This window comes from Mercenaria mercenaria, chromosome 6 (assembly GCF_021730395.1).
Source record: "Mercenaria mercenaria strain notata chromosome 6, MADL_Memer_1, whole genome shotgun sequence".
NCBI lineage: Eukaryota > Metazoa > Mollusca > Bivalvia > Venerida > Veneridae > Mercenaria > Mercenaria mercenaria.
The window spans coordinates 81,193,758-81,218,977 of record NC_069366.1 but is presented as its reverse complement, the minus strand read 5'-3'; the positions used below and the strand labels follow the sequence as shown (position 1 = coordinate 81,218,977).

General features: G+C 33.7%; 1 protein-coding gene across 1 annotated transcript; it reads left to right on the top strand.

The window, feature by feature from the left end:
* The first annotated feature begins 777 nt into the window (after window positions 1–777).
* On the top strand, window positions 778–24,321 carry LOC123549911 (b(0,+)-type amino acid transporter 1-like). Its single transcript, XM_053546932.1, has 8 exons — window positions 778–790; window positions 4,752–4,868; window positions 5,310–5,411; window positions 6,096–6,223; window positions 9,150–9,261; window positions 13,780–13,784; window positions 21,637–21,805; window positions 24,188–24,321. Exons 1-8 carry the CDS (start codon window positions 778–780, stop codon window positions 24,319–24,321), a joined length of 780 nt encoding a protein of 259 aa, XP_053402907.1.
* Window positions 24,322–25,220: the final 899 nt, after the last annotated feature.

The window sequence follows — 25,220 nt, the reverse complement described above, 5'->3', positions numbered from 1 at the left end:
AGTAACTTCAAACTTCCCCAAATATATCAGAGGTGGAGGACGAATGGTTTCAGACAAGATGTCTTTTATCGAATCGTCACGAAGAACATTCGGCCCGTCCGAGGATCGAACTCATGACCCCGTGATCCGTAGATCAGCGTTCTCCCTTTTTTTAGTAAGGCGGGCGGGTTCTAACTTCTTAATGTTGTTCTCGAGAGAAAAGTCAAGTTATAAAGTAATAAGTGCTTTACTGAAATCTAATTTAAAGTGGTGTAAATCGTACCATGAATAGCAAAAAGGTCGAAGACAAGAACAAAAGAAAACGAGTAAATGAGAACTTTCATTAAATGATAATATGGAGAGGCATCTAACAATTTTGGCTAGAAAATTTACATTTTCTTGCATAAACACGCACCCGCAATGTCGGCTAGGCACACGGTTTGCATATACGGAGTAACGACAGCTTCAGATAGTTCTCGGGTCTTTGCTTTGCAGAGCATTTCTTTCCATAACTCTATTGCATTTAGTTTTGCTGACATCGTATGTCATGTATTTGCTTAACATTTTTGGTAGCATTTTCATTGTGAAACAATTGCACAAAAAGGTTGTCTTGGATAGTTAGACAACTATGATAAGATATCTTATTTCTGAGCTGATACTACAACGCTTTTGTTTAACTGAACACATTTGCCTAAAATGTCCATTTGTTATTGCGTACCATAGCTGTGTTATGCCAGTATGATGAGGATGACTTTCGCGAAGTTCATGCACTAGGAAAATGTAGTTCGCTAGAGTGCAATGGGTTTGCGAGGTATGTGTTATTGCACCTCTTATTTCGTTGATGTATACAGGTGCATCAATGATCAAATGCAGTGTTTCGGTTCAAGTCCCCATTAAAACAAAATTAAAGGCAATAAAGTTTACTGATATTTTAAAATTACATGTACAAGATACAATTAAAGACAGAATTTACATATTGAATGCAATAAAACAAATAGAGCATTTTTGATTTACGAAATAATGTGCATACATACTCTTGACTAAAATAGTAAGATTTTATCTGAAAGGTCTACAATAATTACATACATAATAACATACGTTTTTCACAATATAATCATCATATATATCATTTTGATAGTGCATCATATGCAATACAGCAAGATAATTTTGTTGGATGATGTAGGCCTTTTTCAGTTAATGTGTTTTCACAACTTTGCCTGCGAACTAACTTTAGTATGCTTTTAAAAACATAGATAAATAACATATACGCTGCAGAAAAGTCTTGTCTTAACTAACTGACACATTAACTCAATAAATTGTTTAGCCATTAAACACATATTTTTAGCCTAACAAATTTTGCAAACAATAACATTTAAGGTAGTTCATATTTTGTCACACTATGATGTTTCACAAAGAAAATGAACATTATTTCAACCTATTATGAAACTTTTCTGTGAACTTTTATTAATTGAGTTTATGCCTTTTATAGTCTGTTTGAAATGACTTCAGGGGCAATTTTGCAATTTGTATGTTTAGCATATTCTATTGTTGCGGAAATAAAACAAATATTTTCGCCTTTATATCAAGTTTTTATGAAATCTCTCTCTGTGCACTGCTTATAATTGAGTTTATGACATCTTTTAATTCTGATTGCAATGGCTTTAGTAAAAAGATAAAAAAAAAATCGAAATTTAATTGACTTACGGGCACCAGTTTCTCAATATTTGCAAACTTGTGTTGGTGTTTGGTAAGAAGGAAATGATACTCTGTATTTTAATATCGGACCAAAGTACTTTATAAAAGTCTACAGAAAATTTGTGGCACCAGAACCTGGACATTTATTTTTATTTCACTGAAGGTTCCAAAACATTCAACCTCAATTAATAATATTTCATTAAATTTGATTTTCGTTTTCATCTATTTTTAATATTTTCCCACTATAGAAGTTTTTGATTTGGCCTTTAAGGTTATTTCAGTTTTGTTTATTTTTAATCAGATTCCTTTTCTAAGTTATCAAGCTGCTAAGTATTTATTTTTTTCACTTCCCTCTATATTTAGTCTGGTAGCCTTTGTTCTGACTAAAATTTAATTAATTTGATTGGCAACGATTTCCATTCATTCTTCTTGGTTTGTTAGTCTAATTCTGATCTTATGGTATTTATATTCGTATCTCCATTAGCTCTATTTATGTCTGATTGTACTATAACTTTATTCAATTCCTACTAAAAATTGTTTTCTTCTCGTTTATGGTAGTGCATTTTACTTCTTCTGGGGTGGGGCCTCTGTGGCCGAGTGGTTAAGGTCGGTAAAATCACTTGCCTCTCGTCGATATGGGTTCGGGCCTTACTCGATGCGTTGGAAGCCATCCGGCTGGCTTACGAAAGGTCGGTGGTTCTACCCAGGTGTCCGCCCGTGATAAAATAATGTACGGAGGGGCATCTGGGATCTTTCTCCACCATTAAAGCTGGAAAGTCGCCATATGGCCTATAACTGTGTCGGTGTGACTTTAAACCTACCTAACAAAATAAACAATTAAATCTACTGGGGCATCAGTCAGTTACAAACCTGTGTTCGTGTTTCATTATTTATTAGCTGCAACAATATATCTCTGATGCTATTTATAATCTTTGTTTGATACTTTTTCAATTAAAATGCTGCTGGTAAACTTAAAGAATGTGTTCCATTGCTATTCGGTTTTCCACGTTCAGCTGTCTCCTGATGGGGACCAATTGTATTTACACTCTGATTATAGAGGAACATGGTATGGCTTCAAGAGTGAGGTTTGGTGCCAGTAAACTTTTAGTAGAAAAATCCCCAATGCTATTTTTGCCACTGACCGTTCCAAGGCGGTGCCCTACTGTGCTCTTTTTTATGCATGTTTTTCTGTACATTTGTTACTTCTTTATCATGAATGCGTTGGTTTGTATTACTTTGTAAATGGGTTTACTTACTTTGTGCATGTATACAGTTGCACATACACATATTTCCATGTGGAGTGCTGTATGAACGGCTGCGTCCTTTGAAATTGGCTTTCCTGTTAGACTTTTGTCTAATAATAAAACAAAAGATACAACAGACAAATATACATTATTTTCAGTCCTTCTTTCAGAACCGAAAGTATCACTTACTTAACGAGATCAAGAAATGCAGAAAAAAGTCCTATAATGTGACAGCAAATTTTTGAATAACTATAATGTTACCTGGTGTATATTGAGGTTCATGACATGAAGTATATTGAAACTGCCCCTCGAATGAATTTTAATCTTGTGTTTCAGGCCTTATGCATATAAAATGTACAAAATTCCTTTCATTTTATTAAACGATAACGATGAGCACTGTTTCCATTTCCACAATACACATACTAGTAATTTATGGTGAATTATATATCTTTAAGTAAATAATACAAGACCTTTTCTATTTTCACTATGAAAATAAATATTTACATGCACTTGTAACTTCAAAAACGTGTATCTTACTGCAAATTTAAATAGAATACATTTTGTAAGTTTACTTTTACACTGCAAGTATTTAGTATCATAATCATATTTTCATGATGAAATAGTGCATAACTTGTACTTCCCAGTGTATTACATAAATGTTCAGTTTAGTACAGTTTCTTTCCAAAAGTTACTGCCTCGTCATAAAATTATATTTGCTTTCTAAGTAGTGTAATACCTGGTAGGGTATTTGAAAGAGCTAAACATTGGTATAAAGATAGATGATAAAATTGTATGCATAATGTTATATGCTGTTGATGTTGTCCTACCGGCTAAATTGGAGAGAAGACCTGCAAATTTTACTTGATGGCCTTAGTATATGGTGTGATACAAATGCTATGTCTGTAAATTGTGGCAAGTCAAAGGTTATACATTTTAGAACTAAAGTACAGATTGGACGTCTTTTAGCTTTAAAATATGTAATCAAAATATTGATATAGTTCATAGCTACATATTTTGGGGTCTTATATTAAATGAGTTTATCGATTATGCTGAAATGGTACTGTCTGCTGGAAGAGCACTTAGTCTACTCATATCAAACAGTAAACAGGAAGGGAGTTTTCAATACACACCATTCTCGAAGCTGTACTGTTTGACCTATTTTAAACTATGGTGCTTCTATTTGGGGTGAATAATCCCTCTCTTGTATAAACGCTATTCATATCGAGTCATGCGGGATTTCATAGGGGTTGGAAAATATACACCAAAAGTGGCGGCAATTTTGGGAATGTGGTGGAAACCATCCATGGGGGTCAGTTGTACGACATTTTTATCAAATGTTGAATATGTATTTTGGAAGGCTTAACCAAAAGATATTTGTTTGTTCCAGACAGAGTGCTTCTCGGAGGTGTAAAAAAAGTATTTCCGAATATGTAAAATGTTCTAACATTAATTCTTTTATCTCTAACAGGACTTTTGTTTTACATAATGTATATTAAGTTATAAAACGTTTTTCTGTCGGTAAAAAGATTTGTATGTGATTATTTTTTAACTGGTTCTAATTAAAGTGTTTGTATCTTGTGTCTTGAGTTCAATGGAACAATTGTCAGCACTGTGAAGTTTTTCTCAAAAAAAAGAAAACCTATTAAAATATCCGTAATTACCATATACATGAACGTTGTATATATTGTGTCTCTGGTATATTTTACTAAAAATGCAAATACAGCAAAAAGAAAAGCACGTTTCATTAAAATGTACAAACCTGGCTAAAAAGCTCAAGATAACCTATGAGTAGCATAAAACCTTCCAACAAAAATCATTTTGTCTATTTTTCAGACATGAGGCAAAGAAATCCAAGTATAGAAATCGAATATGAAATTGAACCAGTGGTCAGATTAAAAAGAAACGTAGGGATTATCAGCGCTATATCGTTCATTGTGGGCACTATCATAGGTACAATTGAATGTATAAATCGTATAAGCTTTCTTTGCAGCACACAAGGTTTTCAATATCCAGAAAATTGATAACTCTCTCTCTCTCTCTCTCTCTCTCTCTCTTTCTCTCTCTCTGTTATTCAAGCTTCAAGCTTCAAGCTTCAAGCTTCAAACTTTTCCTGTATGTTTATTCAGCCTTGAAACAGTCAGTGCTGTATATTTTAGGAACAGACGTTGATACTTGTATTGATTAGTCATAAAAGACATGACTTTTATTAACTGCAACTCACATCAATTTCAAAGATCAACCATTTTCTTTGTCCTTTCTGTTTAACACTCTTTTGGTATGTTCCACATATTTTACGCCTCAATGGCGAGATTGGTCAAATTTAAGCGTGTATAAAAGCAGACGGTTTTGTTTATATACGTAAATATAATTTAAAGAAATATCATTCCACAGGGTCCGGGATTTTCATATCTCCTAAAGGCGTCCTAACAGAGACTGGTTCGATTGGTTTGAGCCTGACAGTATGGGTTTCCAGCGGAATCATTATGATACTAGGTATGTTAAATAAATATAAAAGGCATTGCCCATTTATTGTCTTTGATTGTAGTTCATAGGTTTTGTGATAACTCGATCAATATTAACTTCGAGAACACACACTCTCATACGTGTTAAGATACTCTTTCGAAATTAAAACAACCCTCTAAACGACCAACTTCCAAGAAAATCATGCATACAGCAAGACAGGCTTTCAATCTAGGTACATAAAAATAACATCATTTATTAATATCTGGAATTATTAAACGCTCTTTAGATATATCAAATGATTGGGTTTTTTATGTGATATTGTTTCGCTATAATATATACTACAATATTTAAAATCCAAATTCATTCTGATTCTAAAAAACTGACGATTTGAGTCGATCGTTCAATCCTGTGTGTTGATAGATCGAGCGGTTTTTGATTGATCACAATTAAGTGTTCTAATAGTTAAAGTCGCTATTTTTAAATCACTTGCTCCTCGTCGTTGCGGATTTAAGTCTCACTTGTGTTGTAGAATTTGTCATGTGTGGAAGCAATCTAGCTGGTTTACGGAAGGTCGGTGGTTCTACCAAGGTACCCATCTGTGATGAAATGATAGTCTGAAACGAAAGGTTGGAATGCCCTAAAACCAACTATTGTGGCAGTGTAACTGACACTTTAAGAAAAAATATCACGAGTTTTATTTGTATATAAAAAAAGGTACCTTATCGTATGGAGAGCTAGGCACAATGATACCAAAGTCTGGTGGTGAGTATCACTATTTGATGGAGGCCACTTTCCCTGTTGTTGCGTTCCTATTCAGCTGGAAACGTACCATTGTCTTGCAGGTACGTCACTTTTGCAAATATGTAAAGGGTTTTACAGATTTACTAAAATAAAAAAGGGGAAAATTACAGGTCGCACAACACGAAATAAATGAAAATATTGCAGACTTGATTTGATTCAGCCTTTTTATGGAAGATAGTGAAAATCGAAGTAGACAGTGATATATTTCATTTAGTTTTGTTTTATGCTTTAACATTTAAAACGTAGTGGATGGAGCCAGCCCAAAATCATAACGATACTCTTAAAATCATTTCGAGAATATTTTAGTTTTTTGACTCTAATGACAAAAGGAAAAAAAAACATTAAAAATTGAAAACAATATTGATTTGGTAATATTTTTATTATTAACGTATTTACTACTTTAAAGTTTCCAGTATATGTACGTTAATCTGTACGCTAAGGACATTACCATTACGGATGTTACGCGTCTAGCATGAGTTAAAGCAAGCTAACCTCGCAAACCGTAAATGTTAACAACATTGCCGTTCATAAAAGGGCTGAATCATCTCTACAGATTTTCATTTATGTCGTGTTGGGCGGCCCGTATTTTCCCACTTTTTATCTCTATCTCAGTAAATCTGTAAAACCCTTTGCATATTTGCAAACTTTTGAAACATGTTACACATGGTTTTCATTAAGGTAGTTCTGCACGTTTGTGAACCGGAAGTGATGGCGTAACGTCATTTCTCTGGAAAACGTAGAATAAAGACTGGATTCGGCGTACGGAAATGAAAATCATTTTATGAATTAATTGCAACATGTAAGTAAATTTATTACAATGACACTGTTTCTATATCCGAAAAGTCAAAATATGATATTAAAACATATCACACGTTATATAATTCAAAATAATGTCTTAAAATTGGCGTGAAATTACCGGTGTACTTTAATCATGGTCAAATATATAAAAAAAATAAGCGCTCGTCGTAAACATTTTATTTCATCAAATTATAGGTTATGTCCTTATTTACAACTGTGAGAAGTTTCAGCAAAATCTACATTATAGAAAAATTTCTATTCGCGAAAATTTTGCGAAAGTTATGATTTTCCCATAGACTCCCATTATGAAATATTGCGTGAGGTCCATTTTTTTCAAATCAGTTTGTCAAAATATCAAGCACACGATCCTACCATTTTTATTTGCTGAATTTTCTAGGTATGTTCTGAAATTTTGAAAAAAAAACAAAAAAACAGAAATCATTTTGATCAAAACGTGCAGAACTACGTAAACTTATTTTTAGTTGGAAGGTAAAACAAATCGTATAGAATTTTGTTATCTCAAAAGCTTATTAAACTTTTTACATCGCATACAATTGTTTAAATTACGGAATACGCCGATAACGACACTATACAAATAGACCTTTCTAACGTAAACGTAATTACGAAACGGAATACTGAATTCGTAAAATTTTAGGCTAATTTGTGGTCTAGGGGAGACAATTTCATCCAATAGTAATGCAATAGTATCTCCCTTACACCATTATTTGAAAATAATATTTACGAATTCAGTATTCCGTTTCCGATTTACGTTTACGTTAGAAAGATCTATTAATAAGAAGCTCAGTCTCAATTAAGTCACTTGCTTAGTTCAATGGAAAAAGCGCAGATTACGGATCACTGGGCCATGATTTCGATTCATGGGCATATTATGTGTTTTCCGGGACGATTTAACAATATAAGATTCTTTCACTGGTTATAGGTGCAGATGGGAATTTCCGGCCTCGAGGGTAACTGTTAAGGCGGTAACGAGGCTCCTACGGATATTCCCATCTGCACCTATAAGCAGTGACAGAATCTTTTTCTTGCATACTGATATCAAGATATAATAATAAAAATAAAATCAGTCGAACGGCTTTCTTTATAGAACTATTTCTTATGGCAGCGTATTTAAACAAAGCGCGGGAAATCAACGTCCGTAAACTGGAAAGACGTCATGACGTTTCAAAGACAAATAACAATGTTTAGTTCCGGTTTTGTTTTATCAGTTGCAGCGTAACGTTATGAATTTTTGATAAAATAACGTGTTTTGAATCGAGAAATATACTATCAGGAACAAAGGGGAACTGTCAAGGTATTGAATTCTTATTCCGTTTTTCGAAATAAAATATAAATAACTACATAAATCTTCTACATATATGTAGTTCGTAATACGTCACTTAAAGCACGAGAGTCATCTTACACCCAGTACCGGTAAAAAAAACCCGGAAATCCCCGTCTGGTATGCAAGAAAAGTTTGTCTGAGATAATTTTGTTCATCGTCTGTAATAAATTTGGAGAAGTTGGCAATTAGGTTAGTGTACTGGCTAGCGTACCTGCACGAAGAAACATAACTGTATTACGATTGCAACACGCCTTATCATTAAATGGGGGTAATATAAGACTATAATATCCAGGGAGAGCTCAACTGGAGACTTCCATGATGCAACTTTAGCATAGTTAATGTACACAATATTGTTAGAATTGATGGAAAATAGATACGTTAAGTTAAATGCGTGTACTTTGATTTTAGCCTTCGGCAGTTGCTTTCAATTGCTTGACGTTTGCGTCCTATGTAACAACATTCTTTGACTTAAATGCGTGTGCTTTGACTTCAGCTTTCGGCAGTCAATTGCTTGACGTTTGCGTCCTATGAAACAACATTCTTTTACTTAAATGCGTGTACTTTGATTTCAGCCTTCGGCAGTTGCTTTCAATTGCTTGACGTTTGCGTCCTATTAAACAACATCCTTTGACTTAAATGCGTGTGCTTTGATTTCAGCTTTCGGCAGTTGCTATCAACTGCTTGACGTTTGCGTCCTATATGACAACATTCTTTGACTCAAATGCGTGCGCTTTGATTTCAGCCTTCGGCAGTTTCTACCAATTGTTTGACGTTTGCGTCCTATATGACAACATTCTTTGACTAAAATGCGTATGCTTTGATTTCAGCCTTCGGCAGTTTCTACCAATTGTTTGACGTTTGCGTCCTATATGACAACATTCTTTGACTACTGTGGCTCCCCAGAACTGCATGAGAAGATGATTGCTATTCTGACAATATGTATGTCAATAAATTAATAATAACTTACTATGTTTCTAATCGATTTGCGTCTAACCGACTTACTTTCAATATGTACTAGTAAACAGAAGACTTGTTACGTGTTCAATGACTTGCGAAAGTCAGTAACTGCTAAATGCTTGCGGAATGACTCGAAATTTGTAAGTTAATTTTACATTTAGATCGTTAATTTGACTGTGGTGAATTTATGAAATTAAAAGGTAAGGGTAGATTTGCAGATTTTCCGGAAGAATTTTCAGGAGCTCAGATTATATTTAGTTATCCTCAAGAGTTAATGGAATTTATGTGGGTATTTAGTTCCTTGACCACAATACTTTATTGTTACGAATCAAGCTTTTCATTCATATTTGGCTAGCTATTTGTCCAAGGCTTGTCGTATTGACCCAAAGTTGACTGTTATGCACGTTCAAGTCAAAAAGTTTGTTTAGACATATTTGCGAAAGCATCATCACTGTAGCCAATACAACAGAAAGGGTTTTGAGAGATATTCTGATGCATTGACATGATCAGCAGTAAATGGAACTTACTACGTATTTATTTCTCTATTTAGTATCTTATAATTTTAGCTGTGATAGAAACTGCTTAAATGTCATTTCTTTGTAGATTGCAGGTATCGAGACACAAAGTTGTACACACATGTGTTGATCAGGATAATACAATTTTTACATTCCCATGCCTCAATCCATTCTTATCAATCCTATGAAAAATCGGTTGCGTTTTACAACTATCCAGTAGATATTGAATATTTTATGATGCACTTGCACTGCCATTTCGCATTTAACATTTAACAATTAGTATTCTTAACTAAGGAAGGACATGCGCCATGCTAATTGCCAAATGCTAAATGCAAAATAGGTATAGTAGTTAATATATAGTGAATGCAAAATAATATTTGCCAAACGCTTAATGTAAAATATTGGCTGCCAATTAGTAATGTGAAATAATAAATGCTAATTGTTAATAGCAAAATGCAAAATGCTAAATGTCAATTACTTAATGGTCTATACTTATTCAAATAACGAATATTCCTTTAAACAGTCATTGGCCTTCATTTATCTTTCTAACTGTTAATTTTGTTTTTGCTAACGGCATTTGGGATAAATAGTTTCGGTCCAATGCTCCCATAGTAGAGCATGTTATCGCTTCAAAAGTTCAATTACGACTGGCAGAAGACTGGCAGAAGTTTAAATGTTTTCAAATAATATCACATTCGTTATTGTTAGACATACTGATGTTTAACTGGTAGAGTTTAAGAAATTGACAATTAGTATCTCTCAGTTGGCAATAAGCACCTGCTGTTTGTCATTTAGCATTTAGTATCTGGTATATGGCATAAAGCATTTGCTATGTAGCATTAAGTAATTAGCATTTAGCATTAAGTAATTGACATTTAGCATTATATGATTGTTACTTAGCAGTTGAAAATAAGCATGGAACACCGTCCTTCCATACTTAAAATACATATGGGGATAAATAACAAGAGCGGTCATTAAAAGAGATCTGAATACGATCTGAATATGATAGTGAAATACAAACATGTAGAATTTCTCCAGTAATGGCCATTTCTGTTTCGACAAATGTTGAAAAGGTCATGTCGTCTCGTTAGCGCAAACATTAAATGCTTTGAGTGTCTCTGCTTTAAGAAACGTAACTTGTGCTCAATGGAAGATCACTTCAAGATATATGTACTTATTATCCATTTGCTGAACTGCCCCTTCAAAGTGAGATATACGCGGTTGAAATGTGCTGGTATATTTTCTCGTTCATCATCATCGTTCTCATAGCATAAGATGTGCAATTATATCATTGTCGTTCTCGTTTGGTGCCAGTAGTTTATCTTACAGTTACATAGGCAATTACATTATTTGATGAAAGTACAGTTTTATAGTGAAACACACCAGAAAGGCCATATTCTCCTTAAAATGAGTGAAATTTATGCCATTGTGGCGATCGAATGTAAAGAACCAGATTTGAAACAAAATCAAAATGGACCATATACCATGTATACATGTTTGTAGTGTTACCTACAGATTCTTATAATACGAGTTAGGGTATATTATTAGATTGCATCCACTTGAAATGAGAAAAACAAAACGATTTCTTTTATATAGTTCATTAGTTGGTCCACACTTCAAGAAAAGCATAAAGAATCTTATCTTATTAAATGTTGTTGTTTTTTTTTGTCAGGAATACGCTGAACTCTTTAACAGAAGAATTGAAAGATCCGGTAAGGTAAGATATGCTCTTTTCATATTTTATGATGGTTCAAAACTGGTTTTTAGTTTATTAATAAAATCATGTATATTTACAAACGAATCGGACAAATGGTTAATTGCAGTAATAAAAAGTAATAGTATAACTCAAAGAAACACTGATATTCTGGCCATTTCAAATTATGCAACCTATATTTCCGAAGAAAAGGCCAAAATATACCCAAATACACCTCGCATACAAGTTCAACATTCTAAGTCATAAGCATATTTGATGTTTAAATGACTGTATTTCACTGCATCTAGGTCCGCTAAAACTTGAAAAATATTTAAACATATTATCTAGTGAACCTCTTGGGTCTTTACTAAGATTAGCCTGTAGTATTCTTCGAAAAAAAAAATCCTTAAATTTGTTCAAATGATTTTGTTTGATTGTATTCAGGAGTATCTAGAGATAAATGAACAAATGAATATCTTCAAACAATTATTAGTCATGAACCACTTCATTGATTTTCACAAAAGTGAGCCTATATCATTCTTGTATTGACTTTTGTAAAGTTTGTTCAAATGGTTTCATTTGTCTGCAATTCAGAAGTCACAGAACATAAAAATAAGGATTCTTCTTACTAAATACTTTATGAATCTTCACACAGCCTGGTTTGTATAGCCTTTTGATTATTACATATAGCTTACACATTTACAGCAAAACTTTAAATGAAAAATGTAAGCTTCAAGATCAAGGTAACACAGCTCACTGGATGGATTTTATTTCCAGTCTAAGGAAAACCTTTTAACAACTACTCATAAATCACTGTACAGATTTTTCCTTTTACAGCCATGCTTGTGATGTTCTAAGGATTCCGCGTGACTACATTCCAATACATTCAAAGTTATGAAAATATCAAACCTTTAACATAACATTTTATAAACTGGTCAATATATCTCACTAAACTTAATCAGAAACAAGTTTTAAATTTAAAGACCTATTTTAAAGATTAAAATGTAAATATCTATTTGAGCCTCCTGTTTGAAAACTTACATCTACCCCCTTTTATTCACGGAATGTCTAATTTTAAAGCAAACTTAAAGCAAGGGAATTAAATCAACACTCAAAAAATTCCTGACCTTATATCCAAATATACCTTTTTTCAAAAGCTGTTGTAGTTGCGTTTACTTTCGGAATATCGAAAATATAGATAGAGATCGGGAAAGCATTGAAACAAAGTGAACACAAAAATACACCGTCAGCTTGAATATTTCTGTAATATTACAAGTTACCCGATTATTATGAGTAGACAATATATCTGAATTATATACAACAGCAGTGCATTCCGCGCAAAAACGTGCAAGTGCATGAATTAAGAAAAATACATAACATATTAATGATGAAATAAATTAAATAAGCAAATTACGTCAAGCACTCTCTTTAGTATTATGAAACTGCTTTTTTGAAGTAGAACCATAAGACAGTATTTGCCGAACTGAGCTCCATACCAAATTAAAATTCTATTTATTTAGTATAAAAAGGCGATAAATATTTATATTTTGTATGATATCGGTAGAAATGACCTTATTGTAGCATTTATGTTTTTCCTGGTAAAGTAATTACTCTAAGAGATTTGCAGGGGTGTTCAATCTATTTTGAAATATTATACTGCTATCAAATAAGTCATCGCAGCTGCAAGTATTACGTTTTCAAAAAAAAAATCTGAAAAGTAGATCCCTCGGAAGCACAGAAGTCGAACCTCAAGGTCAAACGTCTTGCAAAATCATATATACCGTAACAATGCCAGACAACAATGGAGTATAACGTTTGACGTGAACATATGACAAAACCTCGGGTAAATGTTGTTCGCGTGCAGTTGCATATACCATTCTGAAATAGATGAAAAACAGTTTAAATTAAGTTTGTTCCATGTTTACGTTCATGACAACTTCTTACTTGCTGTCTGTGTTCAGAGTCATGTTTCACCAAGACTTTAAATTACTCTATGTCCGACTGGCTAATGTCACTGACTTTGAACCTCTACCCCTCATCGCAGTGGGCTAGTACACCTTTGCGTGGAATTAACTGACTGGAGGTCAGTAAACCAATCGGTTTGCAGGAACAGGCCAGAAATGATATCAGGGATATTTTTGGATCTTTCTCCGCCTTTAAAGCTGAAAAGATGCCATTTGACTTATACTGTATCAATGCGGTTAAAATTAAGTCCATCAAATCAAAATATAGGCAAAGAGATTATTCTACAGTTCATTCAAGCATTTTGATTATGCTCGTTCTGTTTTAAAGGGCAGGTAATGCCTGACAATAAGTTAATTTTATATGATAGCCATTCCCAAGCCTTTCATATCACCAATTTTTAAAATCGGACCACTATTGAAATGGATATGGCAGTTTGGATTTCAGTGAATGACTGATCATGGAGGCAGCCATTTTAGTGTGTTTATGACGTCATTTAAACACTGCTGAGGTCTTTATTTAGTAAATAACCTTTTACATAAATTAAGGTAGCTGCACGTTCGAGAAACCGGAAGTGATAGCGTAACGTCATTTATCCGGAAAACGTAGAATAAAGTCTGGATTCTGCGTACGGAAATGAAAATCAGTTTATGAATTAATGGTAACCTGTGAGTAAATTTATTACAACGGCACCTTAACTTTCTTTCTAAAGTTAAAATATGATATTAAAACATCTGACATGTTAGATAATTCAAAATGATGTCTTAAAATTAGCTTGAAATGTGCGGGTCACTTTAATCATGGTCAAATATCTCAAAAATAAGCACACGGACCTATACATTTTATTTCACCAAAATATATGCCAAATGTTTATTTACGACTGTGAGAAGTTTCATTAAAATCTACATTGTAGAAAAATGTCTATTCACGAAAAAGTTATGAAAGCTATGATTTTCCCACAGACTCCCATTATGAAAAATTGCGTGAGATCCGATTTTTTAAAATCAGTCTAGCACAAAATCAAGCACACGACTCTTTTTTATTTGCTGAATTCTCTAGGTATATTTCGAAGTTTTGAAAAATCAGTGTTTTACCAAATTCTACATTGTAGAAAATTTTTCGATCCAAACGTGCAGAACTACCTTAATTGCATACGTTATTTTAGTGTAAGATGTAAAACATAGTACTGTAGTTTCTTTCATTACAGCAGGAAGAGAAATTATTTCACAGAAATAACTAAATACAGTTTAATTATGTATGTAGAAATTTGATAAATCCACTATTTTGTTTCCTGTTGCCATGGAAACAAAATGGTCACCATTTCGATGAAATATTTAAATGCATGTATGAACTCATTTTCAAGCAGATTTTGAAAATCCTTTCACTTCTTTAAACACTTTTAGAAATCCTATCAGGCTGAGTTATTATTAAAACATCTCTATACACCACAAGAACAAAGAGATCAAATAAATGGTTTATGGGTTGTGCATCGGACGATGGGTTTTCAAAATTAAATCATGTACAGTTGATATATTACATATAATATATTTAAACTGATGATAAATGTTTACCAGAAAAAACTGTATTTCATTAATATATGGATAAGCGTATATTGTGAGAAAGAACAAGGGTTTGGTTTAGTATACATACTATTCTTCCAACCTTTTTATAATTTCAAGCCTACTTGTAATCAAAGAAAATCACTTTCCCCTATTGTTGTATAGATACACTACCTACCCAAAACACACCCGGAAAGAATGAACCAGCCTGATCTAAATCCTAGTTTCAGACCAGAACCTGTTTCGAGACATTTCATATCATTACATGTACTGCCATTTCAATATGCCATCGAAACATTCCTCAAATAACACTTTCTTTGAAATCTCTTAAGGCTAATTGCGATAGATACACTGCTTCTCAATTTAACACGGTCCTGCATAGAAAGTAAGGTTAAAAACTTCACTGCATTTGAAAACTTTGTTCATTTCATGTCTTTGCAACAAAAGACTTTAACGCAACATTAGGTTGAATTAAAGTACTTACCTTGAAGATGAAAAACAAAAACCATTTGCTGCGCCGAATGTTGAGAAAAGGACAGCAATCGGCATGATAATGTATGCACTTCCTAGCATTTTCTTGCCCCAGTCCTGGAAAATAAGGATACGTCCTTAAAGGTCCTTGGTCAGAATATGCCTAGGTTTTAATTGTGCCGATGTACTATCATGACGTTTCTTTCAGTGAACTGCTATTATGACACATAATTATATTTGCACATATAATTGCCTCCATTTTATGTGCTAATTTAAACCTCTATAATTGTCAAACTTATTCAAAATTTAAGATTTAAGCATAATTGTAAAGAAATATACATGATCTTTGCTCTTTGCCTACATACTCGTCCCAGCAAGGGCGTTTTCTACGTATAACAGTAGAATAATAGGAAACTAACTACTTCTTAAGTTTTCGGATACTAAATGTGCCCAAATATTTGAGGTATTAGACAAAATCCGTTTGTATACGTTCTTTTTCCGTATGAGATTTCGGCATTCTCTTAATGCTGTGAACAATTTTCTTGTGTTATGGCCAAAGAATTCCGAAACTGCATACGAAGAATACGTAATCTTACGAAAACCGTTAACTGTCATTATAAATCTGAAGATAAAGATCGTACCACAGCAACAGCCTCCGAAGCTAAAACTCCTTCCTTGCCTAGAACAGCAACGTAAGATATATTCATAAAGAGATAGACCACTGTTACAGGAAGCACGCCAATGATATTGGCTCTCGGCAAAGTTCTGAAAAGGTAAAAAATGTAAAAAAATATTTTGTATAAACGCATTTTCTAAATTACAATAAAATATACACTTGAGGAAATTGACAACTCTTACGAGTAACACGTCAGTGATATTGGCTCTGGGGATGTATCTTAAATTTGAAAAAGACTAAACGCTGATATTGTCTAAACAGTCATATATTTAAGAAATAATAAGCTCCCAAAGGTGGTTTACCGTAGAATGACATCGATTTTTTGAGTTCTTATGCGTAAAAATATATCACGAAGGCATTCGTAATATATTGTTTCGCATTAGAACGAAAAACTCGGGTTATTCTACGATAAATCACACCTGGGAACATATTATTTCGTTTCTAACACGACATACTAGTATCAAAAGTATTACAAAAAATGGTACCTACTTTTTACGACCGTGCTACGCACCTGGATCGGATGACGTCATTGCACGCGAGTGGTTTATTGCAGAATAACCCGAAATAGATTTTGCTCTACATGTATGTAGGTTAATTGCTGGTCGTGTTAGAATTCATTATGAAAACAAAAATGTCAGGAGTTAAACCAATTTTAAACCACAGTAACACATCGTTTTGAACCATTCAAGTACTTAAAACTAATTTTGTATAATAATAGCTAAAATGCATTAAGGTATTTATATAAATGAGGACAGTCAGTTTAACATGAGACACGCCGATAATAAAGCTGGTGTTGTATAAAGATCTGAAAGGCATAAAGAAAACTATAAAAAAAGATCTGGATTGTTATCTTAAAGTAATTTTTATTGCATTTAAAATCAGTGTATTAGTGAAAAGATGGACAACTGTTAAACTAACACTCCAATGATACTGGCTCATGGCAAGTTTCTGGAGAGATACTAGACTTAAATCTGGTTTTATCTGAAGTTCATCAAAGTGGAATAATCAAGTGATAATTATGCTTTGTATAAAGATAATTCTTTACTAACATGCCTATGATACAGGCCCTTTGCAAGCTTCTGAAAATGAACTACTTGGTTTTGTATGAAAATATTACAGTGTATTAAAGAATGGTACAAAGGCGAGGGAATAGTTAGAGAAAGGTTTTACTGCTATCAGTCTGTCAGCAAAATGTTTTCATTTCAAAATTCAAAATTTGTAAGAATGACCCAAGTTTTAAATGTATGTCAACGATGTATGTCTGAGTTCTGTTATGGCTTAACTATTTCTTTCATTTTATCTAAATTTATGTTTTATACGTTCATAGCAGTGTGGATTTACATACATATACATTACTTTTATTTTTCAAGTAGTACCTCATTAGGGACTGTTCTACAATGTTAGATCATTTGACGTCCTTAAAAGTAGATAATTTAACAATAAAAAATCAATCTACTGGCTCCACATAAAGCAAACTTTATAGATAAGTCGAAGAGTAGGGTACAAAAAAGAACCGGCCTCTTTCAGGCTTTCTATCCCACGCAACTTGATATATTGATTAAAATGCAACACCGTGTCATGCACTGAATCTTTGAAAACTATATTAGAACAACGTTATCAACGTATAGAAATGTAGAATGCACTGACAATACAAAATACTGTTTTCGAACGCAAATCAACTGTTTGCAATATGTAAATAGAAATTAGAATTTGTTAAATCCACTGCTGAATTCTGAGACATGAACAGCGATAATAAAATAGTAATATGAAAGTTATATTCTAGTCCCAATGTGTTTTACTGTTTGTGCCGGTATATAGGGAATCAATGAAGCATTCATTTTTATTAATGTGGCATTTGTAGTGTAATAGGCCGGTCCGACGGTAATAGCAAGACGCCTTCCAGTAACTTGCTATTAACCTTTGATTGCTTTATAAATTCACCCTTAGAGTGGAATTTCTTTAGTCTGGGTCAGTTCTTTTTAAAGCCACTGCTGAATTCTGAGACATGAGATAATAATATGTTTACAACAGTGATCGATCAACACATACATTTTGACCAGCCTCAAATGTCGTATTAACATACGTAATATCCTTTCTATGCAATAATAAACCTCTTTTTATAATATCACTATAACTGTAGAAATTTTTATATATGATTTCTTTTGAATTCTTAGAAATGGTCGTGTTATGTATTGCTTACTTCGAAATATTACGGGCGTCATTAATAAATTAATGCATCATTAATAACTTAATGCAGCGGTTATTGATATCATCAATATAATAGGTAAAACAGTCAGTAATATATGATAGTATACATAGTATTGTACCTGTGACCTGATATGTCCAGTAGTTCTCGGAAACTACATTCCAAATGCCATAACATAAATTAAATTTTACATTAATGTCTGACCGTTCCCGTTTATGAATTTAATTTATAACAAAATGATGTATCTAATTTTCCCTCTCGTAACACGCTAGTATTACAAATTAGCGCGCCAATTTGACAAATGAGTCTTTTTCATTCAAAATCTACGCTAAAGTCACAGTTGTCATCTTCGTGACCAAAAGAATTAAGCGTGTCTTTAAGTCTGGGGCGTTAGAACGACCACTGCAACTGTCTGCAACTGTTAATTTGGTAAGTCGGTCAAGCATCAATGTTCTAATGTACCAGAGCAAAACTCCTAACTTGTCGCATTGGAACCAACGCAAGAGGGACAAATATATCTTTTGACGTATAGCGGGTTGGCATGTTAGAAATCTTCACGCCAAAATGCTAGAATAATCTGACAGAAATCAGCCATCTGAGATACGGCTTGCTTTTGTTATTGTTTACATTTCTACTGAAAGATAAGTTATATATATATATATATATATATATATATATATATATATATATATATATATATATATATATATATATATATATATATATTATAAGACTGTAAATGTTTGGCATTGGAAAGTAGGTCGCAAGGGCAGATGCAAACGTTCATTTGTACAATTGTAAGATATGCCATGCACAATTCGTAAAATAATTTAGGTCAAGTCCATATATGAAAATCGGTGCTTTGATAAGAAAACAGTTTTACTACGTAAAAAACAACAACTTTCTTTCAACCTAGGGCATTTTCGTGTTTTTTTAGCGTCGATATTACCACCATATCAGATAAGTAATAAGTATTAATATAATATGTAACGTACCTGTGAGACAAACATACAATATACATGTATATATCGCTATTTTCCATTTCAGTGTACCATCTCAATTCTTCTAGTAATCCCATCTGACATTGGATCCTTGATTGATTTCTTTGGGTTTGCTGCCTGGATATTTTACGGTCTTGCAGTATTCTGTGTAGTCATTCTGAGATTTAGGCAGCCGCATGCTGATCGGCCTATAAAAGTAATATACCATTAAAGTATTTGATTCATGGTTGAAAATGATATTAATTCCATGGGTTAAAATAAAATGTATCAAGATAATACAAACTTTATGATTTGTTTGTAATTATGTCTCCCACCACACAGTGGTGTGGGAGACATTTTTGATTTACTCCAGTGTGTGTGTGTGTGTGTGTGTCTGTATGTCTGTCTGTCACAAAGCTTGTCCGCACTCTAAGTCAACCATTTCTCATCTGATCTAAACCAAACTTGAACTTGTGTTTGACTATGAGACCTCGGCCAAGTTCGATAACTAGCCAAATCCGCCCAGGCACTTTTGAATTATGGCCCTTGAATTGCTGATTGGATCCACTCATCACAGCCATCGAGAGAAACTAGACATTTTTCAAGCTTGTCCGCACTCTAAGTCGAACATTTCTCATCTGATCTTCACCAAACTTGAACAAAATGTGTTTGACCATGAGACCTCGGCTAAGTTCGATAACTAGCCAAATCCGCTCAAACACTTTTGAATTATGGCCCTTTAATTACTGATTGGATCCACTCATCACAGTCATCGAGAGAAACTAGACATTTTTTAAGCTTGTCCGCACTCTAAGTCAAACATTGCTCATCTGATCTTCACTAAACTTGAACAAAATGTGTTTGACCATGAGACCTCGGCCAAGTTCGATAACTAGCCAAATCCGCCCAGGCACTTTTGAATTATGGTCCTTGAATTACTAATTGGATCCACTCATCACAGCCATCGAGAGAAACTAGACATTTTTCAAGCTTGCTCGCACTCTAAGTCAAACATTTCTCATCTGATCCTTACCAAACTTGAACACAATGTGTTTGACCATAAGACCTTGGCCAAGTTCGATAACTAGCCAAATCCGCTCAGACACTTTTGAATTATGGCCCTTGAATTACTAATTGCATCCACTCATCACAGCCATCGAGAGAAACTAGACATTTTACAAGTTTGTCCGCACTCTAAGTCGAACATTTCTCATCTGATCTTCACCAAACTTGAACAAAATGAGTTTGACCATGAGACCTCGGCCAAATTCGATAACTAGTCAAATTCGCCCAGGCCTTTCTGCATTATGGCCCTTGAATTACTGATGGGATCCAATCATCACAGCCATTGAGAAAAACTAGACATTTTTCAATAGGGTCCACTCATCAAAGCCATCGAGAGAAACTAAACATTTTTCAATGTTGCAGTTGTGGGAGACATGCACTTTTCTCAAAAGCATCTCTAGTTTATATCTGTAATTTCATTCTTTATTGTTATCTAACATACTACGGTTTGTATGTATTTGATTTATGGCTGTGATACACAAACATTCATAGATCTACATTAAAAAAAGTTTCAAACATCCTTGAAAATATATTTGGTATCAACTAATAAACTGACGAATGACGAAGATTTCATTTACGCACTGCCTGTGTTTATAGACTTGAATTGATTATGTCGAAGAATACTTTTGTATCTTGGAATACATTAAAGACAAATATTTTTCTGATCATTCAAAAGAAATGTAAATATGATATGATTTTTATTTCCATTTTTCCAATGCAAGTGGGATAGTTTATTGAAATGTATTTAATTTAAGACACTTTAAGTACATACTCTCATACTGGGACGTCGGGATAATATGTCAAAGTTATCTATATATCTGCTACAACTCATCTGTATTATTATTATTGCTTTAATTAATAATCTTGGTAAAAGTAATAACAGGCATGTTTTAAATCAAATACATGCCAATCAAACAGTCTCGCCTGCTAAGAAATTATAAATCGTGATAAAATATATTTGTGTACGGTGGTATGTTTAGGACATGCATTTATTTTTTATGATCTTATCTCGAGTTTCTTTTTCGAACTGGCACATGTGCAATAAATCGGCATATTAAATAGAACACTGTTTGATAACCTATAACGCACGGGAATAATTTACTTTTAAAGGATCAATTTATTGTAATCGTGTAACATAACTTACCAAGGAACATCAACAGTCTACCGGCCCTTTCTCTTCCGTCGCTGTAATTGAACGTTTATGTAATATTTAACTATTTTATTTTTCAGGTGTTTATCCTTATACCTATCGTATTTACAGCGTGTTCCCTGTTCCTTGTCATAGCACCATTCATTCGGGATCCTAGGCTTGAGTTTCTCTGGGCTTCCCTTTTCATAGCCGGAGGATTGTTATTTTATTTTCCATTTGTTGTCTTCAAACTTGATAATGGTTGCTTGGGTAAGTTTTACAAACATAGTATGGTTTCATACGTTCATTTTCTTTAATTAATGGATAGATTTCCACCAGGCCTTACAGGAACGACCATTGCAAAGCTATCGGCATTTCCGGTTCGAAGATTTTCGACAGAGTTATGGCCTTTGATTCTTCTGTTTGTATGATATTGTTGGCTTCGCTCTTGTATTATTGAGCGGATTTCCACCAAACCTTACAGCAATTATCAGTGCCAAGCTTAGTTATACCTTTTGTCGACATGTTCAAGTTCAGTGATTTTCAACGAAGATATGGGCCTTCTGTATTTTACATTGTTCGTTCAATTGTTTCAATACAACTGGGAGGAATTCCACTAAACTTTTAAATCGGTGATCACTGCCTAGCCTAACTGTGCATAACATGGCCATTCCGGATGTGTGCTTTTCAGCTATGGTCCTTGATTCATCATATTTTAGTATCTTTTAGCCACTTCTCGTATATTATCGGACGGAGTCTTGTAAAACATTATATAAGTGATCAGAACGAAGTCTTATTATGCATTTATATATGGTCTGGTTCAGTGGAATTTAGGGGGTTAGTTATGCCCTTTTATTTGTGGAATTTATATATATAATATCTTGGCAGCTTCCCTCGCACCGTTTTGCAGATTTCTACCAAACCATACAAGAGTTATCAGCGCCAAGCCTACTTAGGCCGGCTACAGCACACTATATAGATGTTCTTCTATATTCTATATCAAGTTGATATATTTCCAATGGCCGCAGCACACATCATGATCCATTTTAAATGTCCTTAATTTACACTTTCTTTAAGAATATTAACAGTGCTGAATAGCTTCCTTTTAAAAAGTGGGGGTCATGTTTGATGCAAGTATAATATTTTCAGTCAAACATACAAAATAGTATATACTAATTTGTTTTAACTCGATTGTGAAGAAAGCTTCACGCTTACAGGAACCACTCTCGAGCCCGCTTCCTGGAAAAACCAGTACTGGTGTCATATGAGAAGTCATGATCGTGACCCTAGTGGGGCTCGTATTGTAGTGGTGGTGTATGATCAAAGTTTCCAAGAAAATAATCTGTAATGTTGTTATTTCATTATGAACATGATACATACATGTCTAAAGATAATAGTAAGGGCAGATTTCTCGGAAGCATAGAGCACCAAAAACACAGCCCCAGAGCCATGCATTTGCATAGTAGGCCATCAACAAAAAGAAGCTGTCATGGAAAAATATTTCAAACAGGTTGCTTCAAACACTCAACAAGTACATATTAATTCATGCTAAATATTGATAGAGGGGAAGGAAATGGTAAAGGGCGAAATGGGGTCGGGATTGGGGGAGGAACTCGAAGGGGAAAGTTGAAGAAGGACGAATATACAAGGGAATGCCATGTTCTTTAAAAACAGTCTCACTACAACGTAAACCACAATAGCGCAGACACTCATGTACCAAAGATAAACATACAACTACGATCACCTGAATAACATAGAAAAAATGAACAAGCAACACATAACGAAACAGTAGGGCACCGTTATAGACTCACAAACATAAAAACGCACCCACACAAGTAGGAAAAACATTCAAGTACTGTCTTAAATTCGGCTGCCAAAACAAAGGGGAGCCACGAAAACTTCTAAAAGTAAAATGGATGGGATGCAAAAAAGTAGCGTAAATGCAAGGGAAATGAGCATAGATCTGTCGTGTGATTTTAGCAAAAAATAATGCAAATAATAACGAAAATAGTTCTACAGAGCAAAAAAAAAAAAAAAAAAAAAAAAAAAAAATAAGAGCTAAGGACTATTTGTATTCGCCATTATGCGACTACCACTTTTTCGCGCCATTTTCCTATTTAGTGTCTGTATGCCATATACATTATTGACACATTCTCCATCAGTGATTTTCGGTAGAGTAATGGTCTTTGATTTGTCATATTTAACAATGTTTGCAATACTTGATAAACGTCAAGTAGGCTGTATTTCAATAAACCTCACTGTTGGTTAGTGGGAAGCGTAGTCCTGTACTGATTAAATGATTTTCAGCGGAGTCATGACGCTTGGACTCTCCCATACCACTGGTTTGATTTCAACTAAAGAGTTACCACCTCCAAGCCTAGTTGTGTACATCGTTGGATTGTCATGTTTCATTGATATTTCCTTGAGTTATGGTCTTAATTTGTGGCATTTTGCAATTTCTGCGTGTTGACTAGTTAACTACGTTTGTTGTGAAAAACAGTCCGTAGTTTTTACTGAATTGATGCTAAGATAGTATGTTCCTAAATTATGTACATAAAAATAAGACTGTCACGTCAGTAGTTACTCAAATGCCCAGTTTTGTTAATATCTTATTTTTATAATCATTGTTAAAGTTATTTTTATTTTTTTCAGATAAAGTGACCATGTTCCTTCAATTAATCTGTCAGGTTGCACCAAGTCCGTACACTGCGGAAGATCATCCTGGGAAAACAAATAACGAACGTGAAAAATGTGAAACAAATGAAACTGCTGAAGACGAGAATTAAAAGAAATGAGAAAAGTGTCCTTAAAAGACCTGAATCGAGCCATTGAGAAAAGTAATAATTTTACAAAATGGCCATACACTTATAATATAGCTTTAGCAATGAAGTATAATTGCATGGAGTACAGCCAAACTTCGTTTGCTCGAACTCTGATAGTTTTAGCAAACTCATTGTCGAATCCAAGCAAAATCCCTGTTCAATGTGTATTGTTCGATGACACGAATTACTGATAACTCGAACAAATTTTACCGATCCCGTCAGTTCTGGCGAACGAACTTTGACTGTCCATTTGCTTAATTCCGTTTGCTTAAACTAAGTAAATCGATTTGTTTGAACACTTTTTATACAAAATATGATATGAAACAGGTGTAAGAAGCTATTATTTAAGAAAAAACGATTTATTAATGTTTACAAATAAAGGTTACATTATGAATCAGAAAACCGCCATAGATATGATAACATTACCTTGAAATACCCAATCCTGTAGTCCATGGTATTGACTTTACACTAGTAGAAATGTATACTTTTAAAGTCAAGCAAAGTATAACAAGAGTACAATTCTCGCAGTTAAATGACTAAAATACTTAACAAACTGAACAACAGCCAAACTAATTAATAATCATAAACGTAAGATATAGAACTGCAATGTATTTAAGGAGGTAGGTTACCTTGTTACAAGGGTAAATTCAAATTAGTTGAACCGCAGCAACGTTTTGTATTTCGTGTAATATGAAGTTTTAACTGCTAAAATCTCAGTTTCGTTTGTCTCTGTCCCTTCAAGTTCAATTTTTTTCCAGGTTTGAAGAGCATGACCCTCCAAAGGTATTTCATATTGAAAGAAGAAGGAAAATACGGATATTTAACACTTTTCAGTGTATTTTAGTTTCATTGATATCCGTAGA